General features: G+C 40.6%; 1 protein-coding gene across 1 annotated transcript in view; it reads left to right on the top strand.

The window, feature by feature from the left end:
- The window catches only part of LOC137376014 (NEDD4 family-interacting protein 1), a 59,052-nt gene extending 52,587 nt beyond the window's left edge, over nucleotides 1-6,465 (top strand). The window contains exons 7-8 of the mRNA XM_068043927.1: nucleotides 4,807-4,918; nucleotides 5,807-6,465. Of these exons, the coding sequence (XP_067900028.1) occupies nucleotides 4,807-4,910 (104 nt within the window). The 3' untranslated portion in view covers nucleotides 4,911-4,918; nucleotides 5,807-6,465. The remainder of the gene's footprint in view (nucleotides 1-4,806; nucleotides 4,919-5,806) is intronic.
- The last annotated feature ends 6,093 nt before the right edge of the window (nucleotides 6,466-12,558 follow it).

Genomic DNA, 12,558 nt, shown 5'->3' with positions numbered 1-12,558 from the left:
GTAGTAGAATTGATGCAGAATCTCAGCCATGACCTTTTTGAATGGAGGAGCAGGCTGGAGGGGCTGTTTGACCTACTCCTGCTCCTGTTTCTTATGTCATTACAATTCCACCCTTCTTGGCCTAAAAGGGGAAAAAAAGACCATCAGAAAAGGAAAAGCTGATTCCACCTATTGATCTCACCCCTCAAGTATTTCAAGTAACCCAGCCCAGCATCCAACTGCATCCTTAACTCCCCCAATGCTTTTCAATCCACAAACATACCTGCTAGGCTATTTCAAACATTGATTAGCTTCTGGTGAAGTTTTTCCCCCCTAAGATCTGCTCTGTCTCATCTGGGTTCTTCTGGCTCGACTAACTTTTTAAAGTAATATTCAGGTTATGTACTTTATATGCATACATAGGAACATACGAATTAAGAGCAGGAACAGGCCGCTCGGCCCCTCGAGCCTGCTCCGCCATTCAATAAGAGCATGGCTAATCAGATTATAACCTCAACTCCACATTCCTGCCTACCCCTGATAACCTCTCACCTCATTGCTTATCAAGAATCTATCTACCTCTGTCTTAAAAATATTTCAAGACTCTGCTTCCACTGCCTTTTGAGGAAGAGAGTTCCAACGACTCATGACCCTCAGAGAAAAAATTTCTCCTCATCTCTGTCTTAAATGGGCAACCCCTTATTTTTAAATAGTGACCCCTAGTTCTAGATTCTCCCACAATGGGAAACATCCTTTCCACATTCATCCTGTCAAACCTCCTCAGGGTCTTGTGTGTTTCAATCCAGTCGCCTCTTACTCTTCTGAACTTAAGTCTAGCCTGTCAAACCTTTCCTCGTAAGACAACCTGTCCATTCCAGGTATTAGTCTAGTAATCCTTCTCTGAAGTGCTCCAATGCATTTACATCCTTCCTTAAATAAGGAGACCAATACTGTACACAGTACTCCAGATGTGGTCTCACCTGTGCCCTGTATAACTGAAGCATGATCTCCTACTTTTGTATTCAATTCCCCTCACAATAAACGATAACATTCTATTAGCTTTCCTAGTTACTTGCTGAACCTGCATGCTAACCTTTTGCAATTCATGCACTAGGGCACCCAGATTCCTCTGCATCTGAGCTCTGCAACCTCTCGCCATTTAGATAGTATGCTTTTTTATTCTTTCTGCCAAAATGGACAATTTCACATTTTCCCACATTATACTCCATTTGCCAGATCTTTGCCCGCTCACTTAACCTATCTATATCCCTTTGTAGCCTCTTTGTATCATCAGCAAATTTAGCAACCTTCAGTCCCTTCATTCAAGTCATTTATATAAATTGTAAAAAGTTGAGGACCCAGCACTGATCCCTGTGGCACACCACTTGTTACACCTTGCCAATCTGAAAATGACCCATTCATGCCTATCCTCTGTTTCCTGTTAGCTAGCCAATCATCTTTCCATGCCAGTATGTAACCCCTCACACCATGAGCTTTTAGTTTCCAACTTAGCCTTTGATGTGGTACCATATCAAATGCCTTCTGGAAATCTAAGTACAGTACATCCACCGGTTCCCCTTTATCCACAGCATGTTACTTCAAAGAACTCCAATAAATTGGTTGAAACAGGATTTCCCTTTCACACAAAACCATGTTGAGTCTGCCTGATTACCATGAATTTTTCTAAGTGCCCTGCTAGAACATCTTTAACAGCTTCTAAATTTTCCCTAAGACAAATGTTAAGCTAACTTGCCTGTAGTTTCCTGCTTTCTGTCTCCCTCCCTTTTTAATATCATATATTTTCCTGAAGTCATATGTTAACTTGCTATCTAGACTGAGATTAAGCTTTGCCTTGAAAGTCCTTCCCTTTACATTTGGGATCATCCTTATTTTCTTTTCTTTACCCTTTGCAGTGCATTCATGTCTTGAGTGTTCTGACCAGAGTTGCAGATAATATTTTGAGTGAGGATTGACCAGTGGATTATAAAGCCTCGGCATTGCATTTGCAGATTAATCCTCCACAGTACACCTTTGTGTCTTGTAATATTGTTTGCTTTATTAATTTCTTCCCACTGGAAGTGATAAATCTATCATTTCCAGTTCCCGTTCACATCTGCATGTGTTAATTCTGTTCCCTTAACCTGGTTTTCTCATTCTTTCAGTGCGCAATGCTTTTCATTTATCAGTTTTGTGTTTAATTTGCCATTTGTCTGCCCCAATGGAAACCATCATATGCATATTTTACTACTGACTCATCCCCTTAACCAGGCACCTGTACAGACTGAACTAAATGGTGGTTTGACGCAGATTCAAACACCATATATCCATCATTAAGATCACTTCCTTCCTTCCTTACTTAGCACCTTCCTCTGACTTCTGCGGTCCCCTTGGTACTGTTGAACAATTACCCACACTTTTGTCTTTAGACCTGCTCGCTACCTATCCTTCAGCCTCTATACAGTCCAACTCGGCACAGCCCATTTCCCAGTCACCTGTCGCTTCATGCCTTCCTGACCTATATTGGTTTTCTGACCCCAGCACTAATCTTAAAATCCCTGCCCTGTGCTTCAAATCCTTCCAGGGTCTTGTCTCATGTTATCCCTACAACTACCTCCAGCAGTACATCCTCTCGCATGCACCTTGTTATTTGACTGGCCTTTTGTGTCTTGCCTCCTGCCATTCGTGACCGCATTAATCTGTTTCAGCCCTATTCTCCAGAATTCCCTCCCTAAATTCCTTCACCATTACAAATCATCTCAAAATCTATATTTGCAACCAAGCTTTTGGTAACCTCTCACGCTGTAGCTTGGTGTTCATTTGTTCTATTTATCATTTTTTTTCTTCTCTTTCCCCTTCAATGTAAAGTTCCTTTGGTGTTTTCTAAATTAAAAGTACTTTACAAATGCAAGTTGTTGCTACACTCTCTATTTTAGCTTTGTGTACAAATTTAAGAAGCTTGCAAATTTCTGCATCCAGAAACAATAAGGTCAAAACACTGAACCCTGTGGTAATGACTGCATTTCTACTCCCTTTTTTTTTTAAATCCCATGTTAGTTGTCCCACATTCGACCTTGAATTTCCATTGAATTTCAGTTTAGTTAGAATCTTGTAGTACAGAAGAGAGGCCATTCGTTATTAGTCCTTCAATTGAAACTATGCCTCTAAGTCTAAATAAACTGTCCTATAGGAGCTTCCACTATGAACTTTTTTTCCCAAGAAGCTGAACTACTTTTTCAGACAGATAGGGGTAGCTGTGTCAATGAAGGTAGCATGTTTGATGTAGTCTACGTGAATTTTAGTGAGGCTTTTGACAAGGTCCCACATGACTGACTAGTCAGAAAAATAAAAACCCATGGGATGCAAGGGAAAGTGACAAGTTGGATTCAAAATTGGCTCAGTAACAGGAAGCAAAGGGTAATGGTCGGGTGTTCTTGTGATTGGAAGGATGTTTCTAGTGGAGCTTCACAGGGCTTAGTATTAGATTCCCTTGCTTTTTGTGGTATATATCAATGATTTAGACTTAAATGTGGGAGACATGATTAAGAAGTTTACAGATCACACACAAATTTTCTATGCACTTGATAGTGACAAAGAAAGCTGCAAAGTGCAGGATGATATTAATGGACTGATCAGTTGGGCATAAAAGTGGCAAATGGAATGCTGTCTGGAGAAATGTGAGGTTATGTGTTTGGGGAGGGCAAACAAGGCAAGGGAATACACAATAAATGGTAGTGAAAAGTGTAGAGGGACAGAGGGACTTTGGAATGCATGTTGACATGTCCCTGAAGATAGCAGGACAGGTAGATCAAGTGGTTAAGAAAGCAGGTAGGATACTTTCCTTTATTAGCCAAAGCATAGAATATAAGAGCAGGGAGCTTATGCTAGAGCTGTATAAAACACTAGTTAGGCCACAGCTAGAGTACTGCTTACAGTTCTGACCACTGCGTTATAGGAAGAATGTGATCACAATAGAGAGGGTGCAGAGGAGATTTACGAGGATGCTGCCAGGAATGGAGAATTTTATCTATGAAGAAAGATTGGATTGGCTGGGGTTAATTTCTTCGGAACAGAGGAGGCTGAGGGGAGATTTTATTGAGGTGTATCAAACTGAGGGCCCCAGATAGAGTGGATCAGAAGGACCTATTTGCCTTTGCAAACAGGTCAATAACCAAGAGTTAAAGTAATTCACAAAAGGAACAGAGAGGACTTGAGCAATTTTTTCACCCAGAGGATGGTGTGAGTCTGGGATTCTTGGATATGCACTTGAAGTGCTGTAATCTAGTCAATGCACCTAGAGTGGGAAAGTGGGATTAGACTGGATAACTCTTTTTGGCCAGCACAGGCATAATGGGCCATAAATTTCTATTCTATAAATCCACCGCTTATTAAGCTGCTACTATGCAAGTACCAACCTGCAACCAATGGAACAAGTCAACTTGACATGCCCTCTGATTCGGTGCTTGAAACCAAACACATTGCAGAACCTTTTATGTTTCTCTTCATCTAGTAGTTTGTTAATCTCATTTCCATAATTGAGGATTCTGGAATTTGTAGGACCCAATTGTTGAAAGAAGGAAATTGTGACTTTAATGGTTCCAATTTGGTATGAACTGAGCCTAATATTTTAATAAATCTCTGAAATGAAGTGTTATATCAGACTGTCTTGTTAATAGTGTACTGATTGACGACATATCAGCTGGATGATGCAGTATTGAGGGACTGAGCAATATATTCTTGTAAATCATATTTAGGTGAACGATGATGCAGCTGCTTCTATTTTTGTTAAGAGGAAGAATTTGTCTAATATTTTTGCTAATTATCTTGCAGGATTTCTGCTGTTCCTCCGAGGATTCATTAATTATGCAAAGGTTCGGAAAATGCCAGATAGTTTTGCGCCTCTGCCAAGAACTAGGGTCCTTTTCATCTACTGAGGATAAAGGTCTGTTACTGATTTCAGATTTGCTAACTAACTTACATTGCTAATAGACACTTTTCAACCACCTTGTCTACTATACTGGAATTCACATGACACTTTTTTAACCTGCAGAGAGGATGGGGAAAAGCAGCCTCTTTACTAACTAGTTTACTGTACAAATTACTAGTATGTATGCAGTGCTGAATTAATTTGGAGTTGCAACATTTTTTCATTTTTTTAAAAAAAGCAGCTCAACATGAAGCTTGGAATATCCTAAGCCACACTGAGGTTTGCAGGAGGTATCAAGCTCTCCACTGCAGCAGATAGTATACTTCAGTTGATCCCCTTATTTTAAATTTCGCAGTTCCAATGTAATAGCTGAAAACAATGTTTTTATATATTTTTTCAAATATATTTTTATTTGCAGAGGTGAAAATTGAAAAGATTAAAGCTCTTTTGTTCTGAGACTTTCAGTTCCTCCAGGGGGAAGGGAAAGAGTGCAAGGTCCAAGTTTGGCTCGCAATTTTCAATATGCTCTAAGCACAAAGTTCACTTTTTCAGCAGAATAATATGTGCTTGGAATTTGAGTTTAGGCAACAATAAACTGGAGGTGTTGACTCTCTCTCATTTTAGCAGCATTATTGTGCTGTTTGTGATTGAAGTCAAATGAGAGGAAGAATGATGCCAGCTTTAAGAGGAAAGATCCCAGTATCACATGATCAGAAGAGCATAATACAGGATTCATCTTTTCACACTATTACATTATTCACTCTTGTATTTATATCACATTGGATACTTCCATGTCTGACGGTAGTACTGTAATCTGCTTGCCGTTTTTTTTTTCCTGTTCTGCCTGAAAATAGAATGGGTCTCATTATAGTTCAAAATGTCTTTTATTTTTCCGCTCTACAGATGGTTTCCTGGAGAGTGATTTCCTGCATCCGTAGATTGAACAGCTCGTTCACTAGCAACTGACACCTGCAGGAAGTGGACCTCACAACTAGGACACAAAAGGGGTGGTTTGGGGTGGGGGGGCGGGTGGGGGAATAAATTACTGCATTAAAAAGGAAAACGAGGACAGTGTTTCGTATCTGTTTTTAGATGTACAATTTTAATAGTGAACGCTGAAAACTTGTAATCATACTGTTTTAGTGGCTACTGTTGAAGTGCTACCGCAAAACTGGTCTGTGATGTATTAACAATGCCTTATTCATTTGTAGTGATTACCTAGCATGCACTTTGCTCTTACAGCCAATAGAGGGCACAATTGCTTCGCTTCTTTTCCCTCCAAGTTTTGTCAGTGGATTTTAAAAAGACAACATAGTGTAGAAATAATGCTGGTCATGTTATATGTTGAAAATAATTGTATTCCTTGGAGCTTAAGATCTCTAAAGTGGTGAGATGATGTGTTATCATGTGCAGAACTCATGTTCTGCATTTTAAGAACAGACTAATGCACTTTTTGTGCTTTCTGCCAAGAGTTATTGGACTGTACCTTTCAGTTTTATTATGTTCTAAAGTATATGACTGTAAATAGATCAGAACATCTAATAAATGTGACTTCTATAACAGCCTTCAGGATCAGTGCCTGTTCAGTGAAAAGTACAAACTCTTTAGTTTCTATTCTTCCATATTTTCAGCAGTCATTACTTCTCTCCTCCTCTTCCCCATGTGTTCCTGCAATACTTTTTATTTTACCAGATCTTCCCAGTTGCTGGCCATGGCAAATTACAGCAAGTTTCACTTTTGTGCGATAGCTGGCTGTTCAAGACTCCGTTGATTAGTATGCATGCTTGAGAGGTGTAGACCAGAGGGTCCCACTTTGCTTCACAGTATGTGGTGCGTGAGCTGAGTTAGTAGGTGCTGCTACAAGTGGTCAAAATGTCCCAAACCAAGGAAGGAAAAAGCAGTCAGCTGATCCCACTCCTGATTTTTATCCAGTGCCACATACTTGAAAGTGCACGTATGGACTGCTGGTGAGGATTAATCTTGACAGTGATAGCTCAGATAGGTTGTCAACACTTGCATCTAGGTTTAGGCTGGAAGAGTGGGTACTTGGGTAATGTACTGGAGAAGAGCTAGTGTCAGTTGAACCATACAGAATCAGAACCTTCCCATGAGGCAGTACAGAAAAGGAGGAGTTCTAGCTATATTCTGGGCCGTGGGAAAAATTGAGGTTAGTGTGTCTGAGGCATCAATGTTTACAGTTCTACCCTTGCATCTGTGCTAGACTGAGGGGATATTTTTTGAGTATGAAGACTGCCAAAAATGTGCTGTTGAGCCAAATCTCCCAGGGATGCAGGATTTTTTTCTTTCACCTTAAACAAAGCAGCTTTGGATTGTCACATGTGCTTCATTTATTCTATTTGCATTGTTTATTATTGTATCTTGTGACGAAAGTTGGGTGTGTTTAGACATACCAATTGTTTACAATCGAGGGAGAGTTGGAAAGTGTTGTATAGATCAGTGATCCTCTCCTGGACACCTAACTGATTTGGACGATGGCTTGTAGATATGATTTCACTGATGTCTGTCCCTGAGGCTATAAGGTAGCAGGGTTACTGAACTACAAAAAAAAAACAAGCATATGGCACTCCTTGCAGGCAAACCACCCACTGCAAAATGACTGTTGCTTATTAGAACCTCTCCAAGGTTAAAATGTTTGCAGCCTTCTGACCCCTACTCAAAATGAAAACTTTGACTCTTATTAGTACAATGCCTGCTGAACCCCTATAAGAGTTGTAATTGTTGTGGAGGTTGTGGTTTTTAATTTTTGTGTGCTTTTAACAGTAACGCAGTGGAATTTAAATAAACACAAACATAATTACTTGAATGGAGATGAAGTAAATGCTTTTTGTGATATGGCAGCACATAGCAAAACAGCATCTGACCAGAAGAGATTCCCCACTCATTTCAGGGTGTGGAAGCACTTTTTTAATGAAGAACTGCATCAAATCTGTTAACCCCATTTGCCTGAGATCGAATCATCTGTTGATCCATGAGAAAGTTAGCTATGACTTGAGTAGGATTCTGTTTTCATGGGTCATAGTCATTTGCGGCATAGAAGGCGGCAATTCAGCCCATTGAGTCCTTTCTAGCACTTTCTGCAGTGCGATCTAGTCAGTCCCACCCCCCTGCGCAATCTCAGTAGCCCTGCAAGTTTATTTCTTTCTAGTGTCCATCCAGTTTCCTTTTGAAATCATTGATTATCTTCACTTCCATCGCCCTGGTGGGCAGCAAGTTCCAGATCATTACCACTCGCTCTGTAACATAACTTCATCACATTCCCCCTGCGTCTCTTGCCCAAAACCTTCAATCTGGCCCTAGTCTTTGAACCTTTAGTTTAATGGGAACTGTTTTTCTTTGTTTACCTTATCTAAACCTGTCATTATTTTGTACGCCTCCATGAAATCTCCCCTCAATCTCATTTGCTCCAGGGAGAGCAACCCCCAGCTTTTCCAATAAAAACAGCAAGTGCTGGAAATATTCAGTCTGGCAGCATCTGTGGAGAGAGAAGCAGAGTTAACGATTCAGGTCAATGACCTTTCATCAGAATTCAGCTTTTCTAGCCGAGCCCAGCCTTGTAACTAATATTCCCTATCCCTGGAACCATTCTAGTAATTCTCCTCTGCACCCTCTCAAGGTCACTCACATTACCGGCTTATTATTTTAATAAGATTACCATTGTCCATTTTAAAATCAGATGCGTCAGAAAATCTCAGGTTATATTGGAACTCACGTCCCAGTGGTTCAGCCTGCACCTATATTATTTGTCGTGGGATAGTGCCACCTTTGACCATTCATCTGTACTGTTAGTTGATCTGAGTGTAGTGAAAGTGCTAAATTGCTTTCAGAAACCCTAGACTTGGAAGAAGAAGTCTGCCATGATTCCCAGTCCTGTGAATAATGCAGTAACCCCTGCTGAGATGTACAGCTGTGGGAATGTCTGACGGCAACGAGATCAGGCTCGTCTGTGATGTCCAGTTAAACAGCATACTCGCACTTGCTGCTTTTTGTACCTGTGGAGAGTGATCACCGAAGGTGCCAGAAGTATGGTGACTTGCCGCCTTCAGAATAGCAGCAAACTTTCGGGAAAAGCGCAAGGAATTTCAGCACATTTCAATGCTTTCCCTCTCATGCTTGTAATGGTGCCACTGCTCAAGTGTGTGAGGTAAATAGCATGGAATGAAATCTCAAATTATGCAGCATGATATAATGTAGGGTCACTTTTCTTTTAACCCCTGCTCTTGTGTTACCAGCATTGGATTAATTGTAAGTAACTAACAGAAGCAACGACACAAAAGAGAACCGAAAGTGTTAGAGCTAAGAAGTGTTTTTAATTCCAGAGTATGCTAGCCTGCATTACAAAACCAGCTATGTATTGGAATGGTCTCAATGCTGCATTCATTTCTGTATAAACTTGGTTGTGTAAATGGATGTTTTTGTTCTCTGGTTATGTTCCTGTGCAGCAATGGTTTCATGTTTTATTCTGTAACCCAGGAGTTTTTTTTTAAAAGCAATTTGTGCTTATCTGGATGGCGGGGGAGAGGCCTATGTTATCAACACCATGTAAACCGCTTTTACTGCTGCAGAGAAAGCTTTTACTTGAGATCGAGTGATGAGGGGCAAAAAGTGCACGTTGGATAAGGACAATTTCTGTGGAAAGCAAAAAGCTTTATTGAAAGTTTATGGAGCCCTCTGAGGTTCAACACCAGAGTACCCTGTTACCATCAGTAGAAAGTAAATTGGGAATGAGACTGTAGATAATTATTGGTCCTGATTCCAAAGTGAGAAGAGATTGATGTAATTGTTAAGAGTGAGGAAGGGAGAAGAATTTAGTGTATTCCTATGCACCACTTTGGACTACAATAGCTGCAGCAGGTCAGAGCCTGATACATTGATGATAAATCTGGGTGGAGCCATGCACACAAGCTTATCCCTGGGTACCGGATTCAGAAAATTGTTTTAGTGAAAGAACATCTGCTCCCATAGGCTTTGTGGTATTTAGCAGAAGATACTGGCTAATCGATTTTGCATTGAATACTTACTCCCCTGGCTGATCTTGAGTTTGAAAGCAAATGAGAAGACCTGGTTTTAAACCATGTTTAACAGCAAGCTGAGCTAAAGCTAATTTAAACTGTCATTGACCTACAAGTCTGGCAATGCCTCAATTTTTTTCTCATCCTCATTTTCAACTCCCTCTATAGCCTCGCCCCCCACCATCTCTATCCTCCTCTAGCCCTGCAACCCTCGGAGAGCCCTGCACTCCTCCAATTCCAGCCTCCTTTGCATCCCTGAGTTTAGGAACACCGGGAAGGATTTAATCCCTCGAGTCTGTTCCACCATTGATTGATTGGGATTATAGTTGATCTGCGACCTGACTGCATATACCTGCCTTTGCCCCATATCCTGAATACCTATGGTTAACAAATATCTATCAATCTAAAATTTAAAAGTAACAATTCATCTGGCATCATTTGCTATTTGCAGACGGTTCCAAACTTCCACCAGCCTTTGTGTGTGCAAATGTTTCCTAATTTCACTCTTGAAATGTCTGGCTATGGCTTCTTTATTCTAGACTCCCCAACCAGTGGAAATAGTTTCTCTTTCTTGACCCTTTCTGTTCCCCTTGCTGTTTTGAAAACTTCGATCAAGCCACACCTTAACCTAAACTCCAGGGAATACCTCTTTGACCAAGCCTTTGGTCACCTGTTCCAATATCTCCTTATGTGGCTCAGTGTCCAGTTTTTTTTTGATAATGCTCCTACGAAGCACCTTGGACCATGTTACTGTGATCAAGGTGATATATCAATGCAAGTTGTTCAATCTTTGCTTTATTATAGCCCTCTGTCTTTCTTTTATTTCAATTCAGAATATCGGAGTAGATTGTTAATTGCTGTGGGGTAGGTTTTGAGGTTTTGGAATTGTGGCTCTTCAAAATGGAAAATTCATGATCTCTGCAAAACAACTGGAGGAGGAGCCAAACAGAAGTTTGGGAAATAACTGGGTGGTGCGTACCAATAAAAAAGCATCAGTTACTTTTGGGAGAGACTTGAAAGTAATTAACCTGACCATCTTGCAAATATCGGAGCAAATTATGTTTTAAAATAGAATCTAAACATATTGGCATTCTATGGGGGCAAAAGCACCCCACTCATCTCCATGTACAAGACTTTATTCAGTATGGTTAGCATAAGCAGAAGTTCTGGGTAAAGACTGGGATAAAATTTAGTTCAACTTTTCCCCCACCTGCATGATTCAGCAAGCCTGGCCAATGAGTAACGGAGCTGTACAAACCAGGAAGCTTCCATGTTTGATTGCTTGTCTGTATCTAGTTACCAGATCTAAGCCAGCAATGTGGTAAGGGCACCACAACTGGACACAGTTATCCTGTGTTAAGAAGGGAAATCACAGAATAACAGAATTGCTCAGAAGGAGCAATTTACCTGGTGCTACTCCCTGTCGCCCTACACATTCTTCCTTTTCAGATAACAATCCAATTCCCTCTTGAATGCGTCGATTGAATCTGCCTCCAGCATACTCATAGGCAGTGTATTCCAAATCCTAACCACTCACTGTGTGAAAAAGTTTTTCCTCATGTCACCATTGCTTCTTTTGCCAATTACCTTAAATCTATGCCCTTTTGTTCTTGATCCTTCTACCAAAGGGAACAGTTTTTCCCTATCTACTCTGTTCAGTCACCCCCTTTAGAATTGTACCCTTTATTTTATATTGTCTGTCTGCATTCTTCCTACCAAAATGAACCACGTCACACTGTTCTGCATTAAATTTCATCTGCCACTTGTCCACCCATTCCACCAATCTATGTCCTTTTGTAGTTCTACACCATCCATCTCACAGTTCACAATGCTTCCAAGTCTCGTATCATCCGCAAATTTTGAAATTGTGCCCTGTATGCCAAGGTCTAGGTCAGTCATGTATCAGGATGAGCAAGGGTCCAAATGCCAATCAACATCTCTGCTCGTAATTGCTCTTCAGTGACTTTTGTTGATGTAGAGCTATAACGGAACCTATTGGCATACTCTTTATGCTACCCCAATAAGCAGATAGCTCCCTGACGCTGTTCACACACAAGTGAAGACTGGTCTCCTGAGAGAGTGAGGGCAGCTAATGCTAAGGGCCACGTGCTGGAAAATGGGATTAGAAACACGATGGGCCAAAGGGCATATTTCTGTGCTGTATGACTCTGATTCTAACTCTAGCAAGAAGTTGATGCTTTCAGGAGATAAGGATACAGAAAATTGGTGGAATTAAAAATTAAGTTCAGATTTATGTGATGTGAAGTGAATTGTTCTCTTGTGTAAACCAATATATTAATGACCGACATCAGACTGTAATCTGCCCTAAATCATGGAAGCAGTAGCACTTAAATTGAATTCTAATCCCCTGGTAAATATAGTCAATCCAGGTATATCACGCCTCAATGCATCTCTCAGGAATATGATGCCATAAAGACGAGAGTTTATCAATATTGCATTAGTGAAACAGACTCATAAGAGTCTGACAAAAGGAATAACATTGTATTTGGTTTCCCAATGTATCATTCAGTTTAGTGCTCAAGTCGCTGAGTCATGTCAAGCAGGAAGGCCCCATGTTTGATCCTTGGTTGGTCCTAAGTTTGTTGTTGTTAGTCAAAATGAGGT

This window comes from Heterodontus francisci, chromosome 12 (genome assembly GCF_036365525.1).
Source record: "Heterodontus francisci isolate sHetFra1 chromosome 12, sHetFra1.hap1, whole genome shotgun sequence".
NCBI classification, from domain to species: domain Eukaryota; kingdom Metazoa; phylum Chordata; class Chondrichthyes; order Heterodontiformes; family Heterodontidae; genus Heterodontus; species Heterodontus francisci.
The sequence above is the reverse complement of the archived record's forward strand: the minus strand, read 5'-3'. Positions and strand labels throughout refer to the sequence as shown.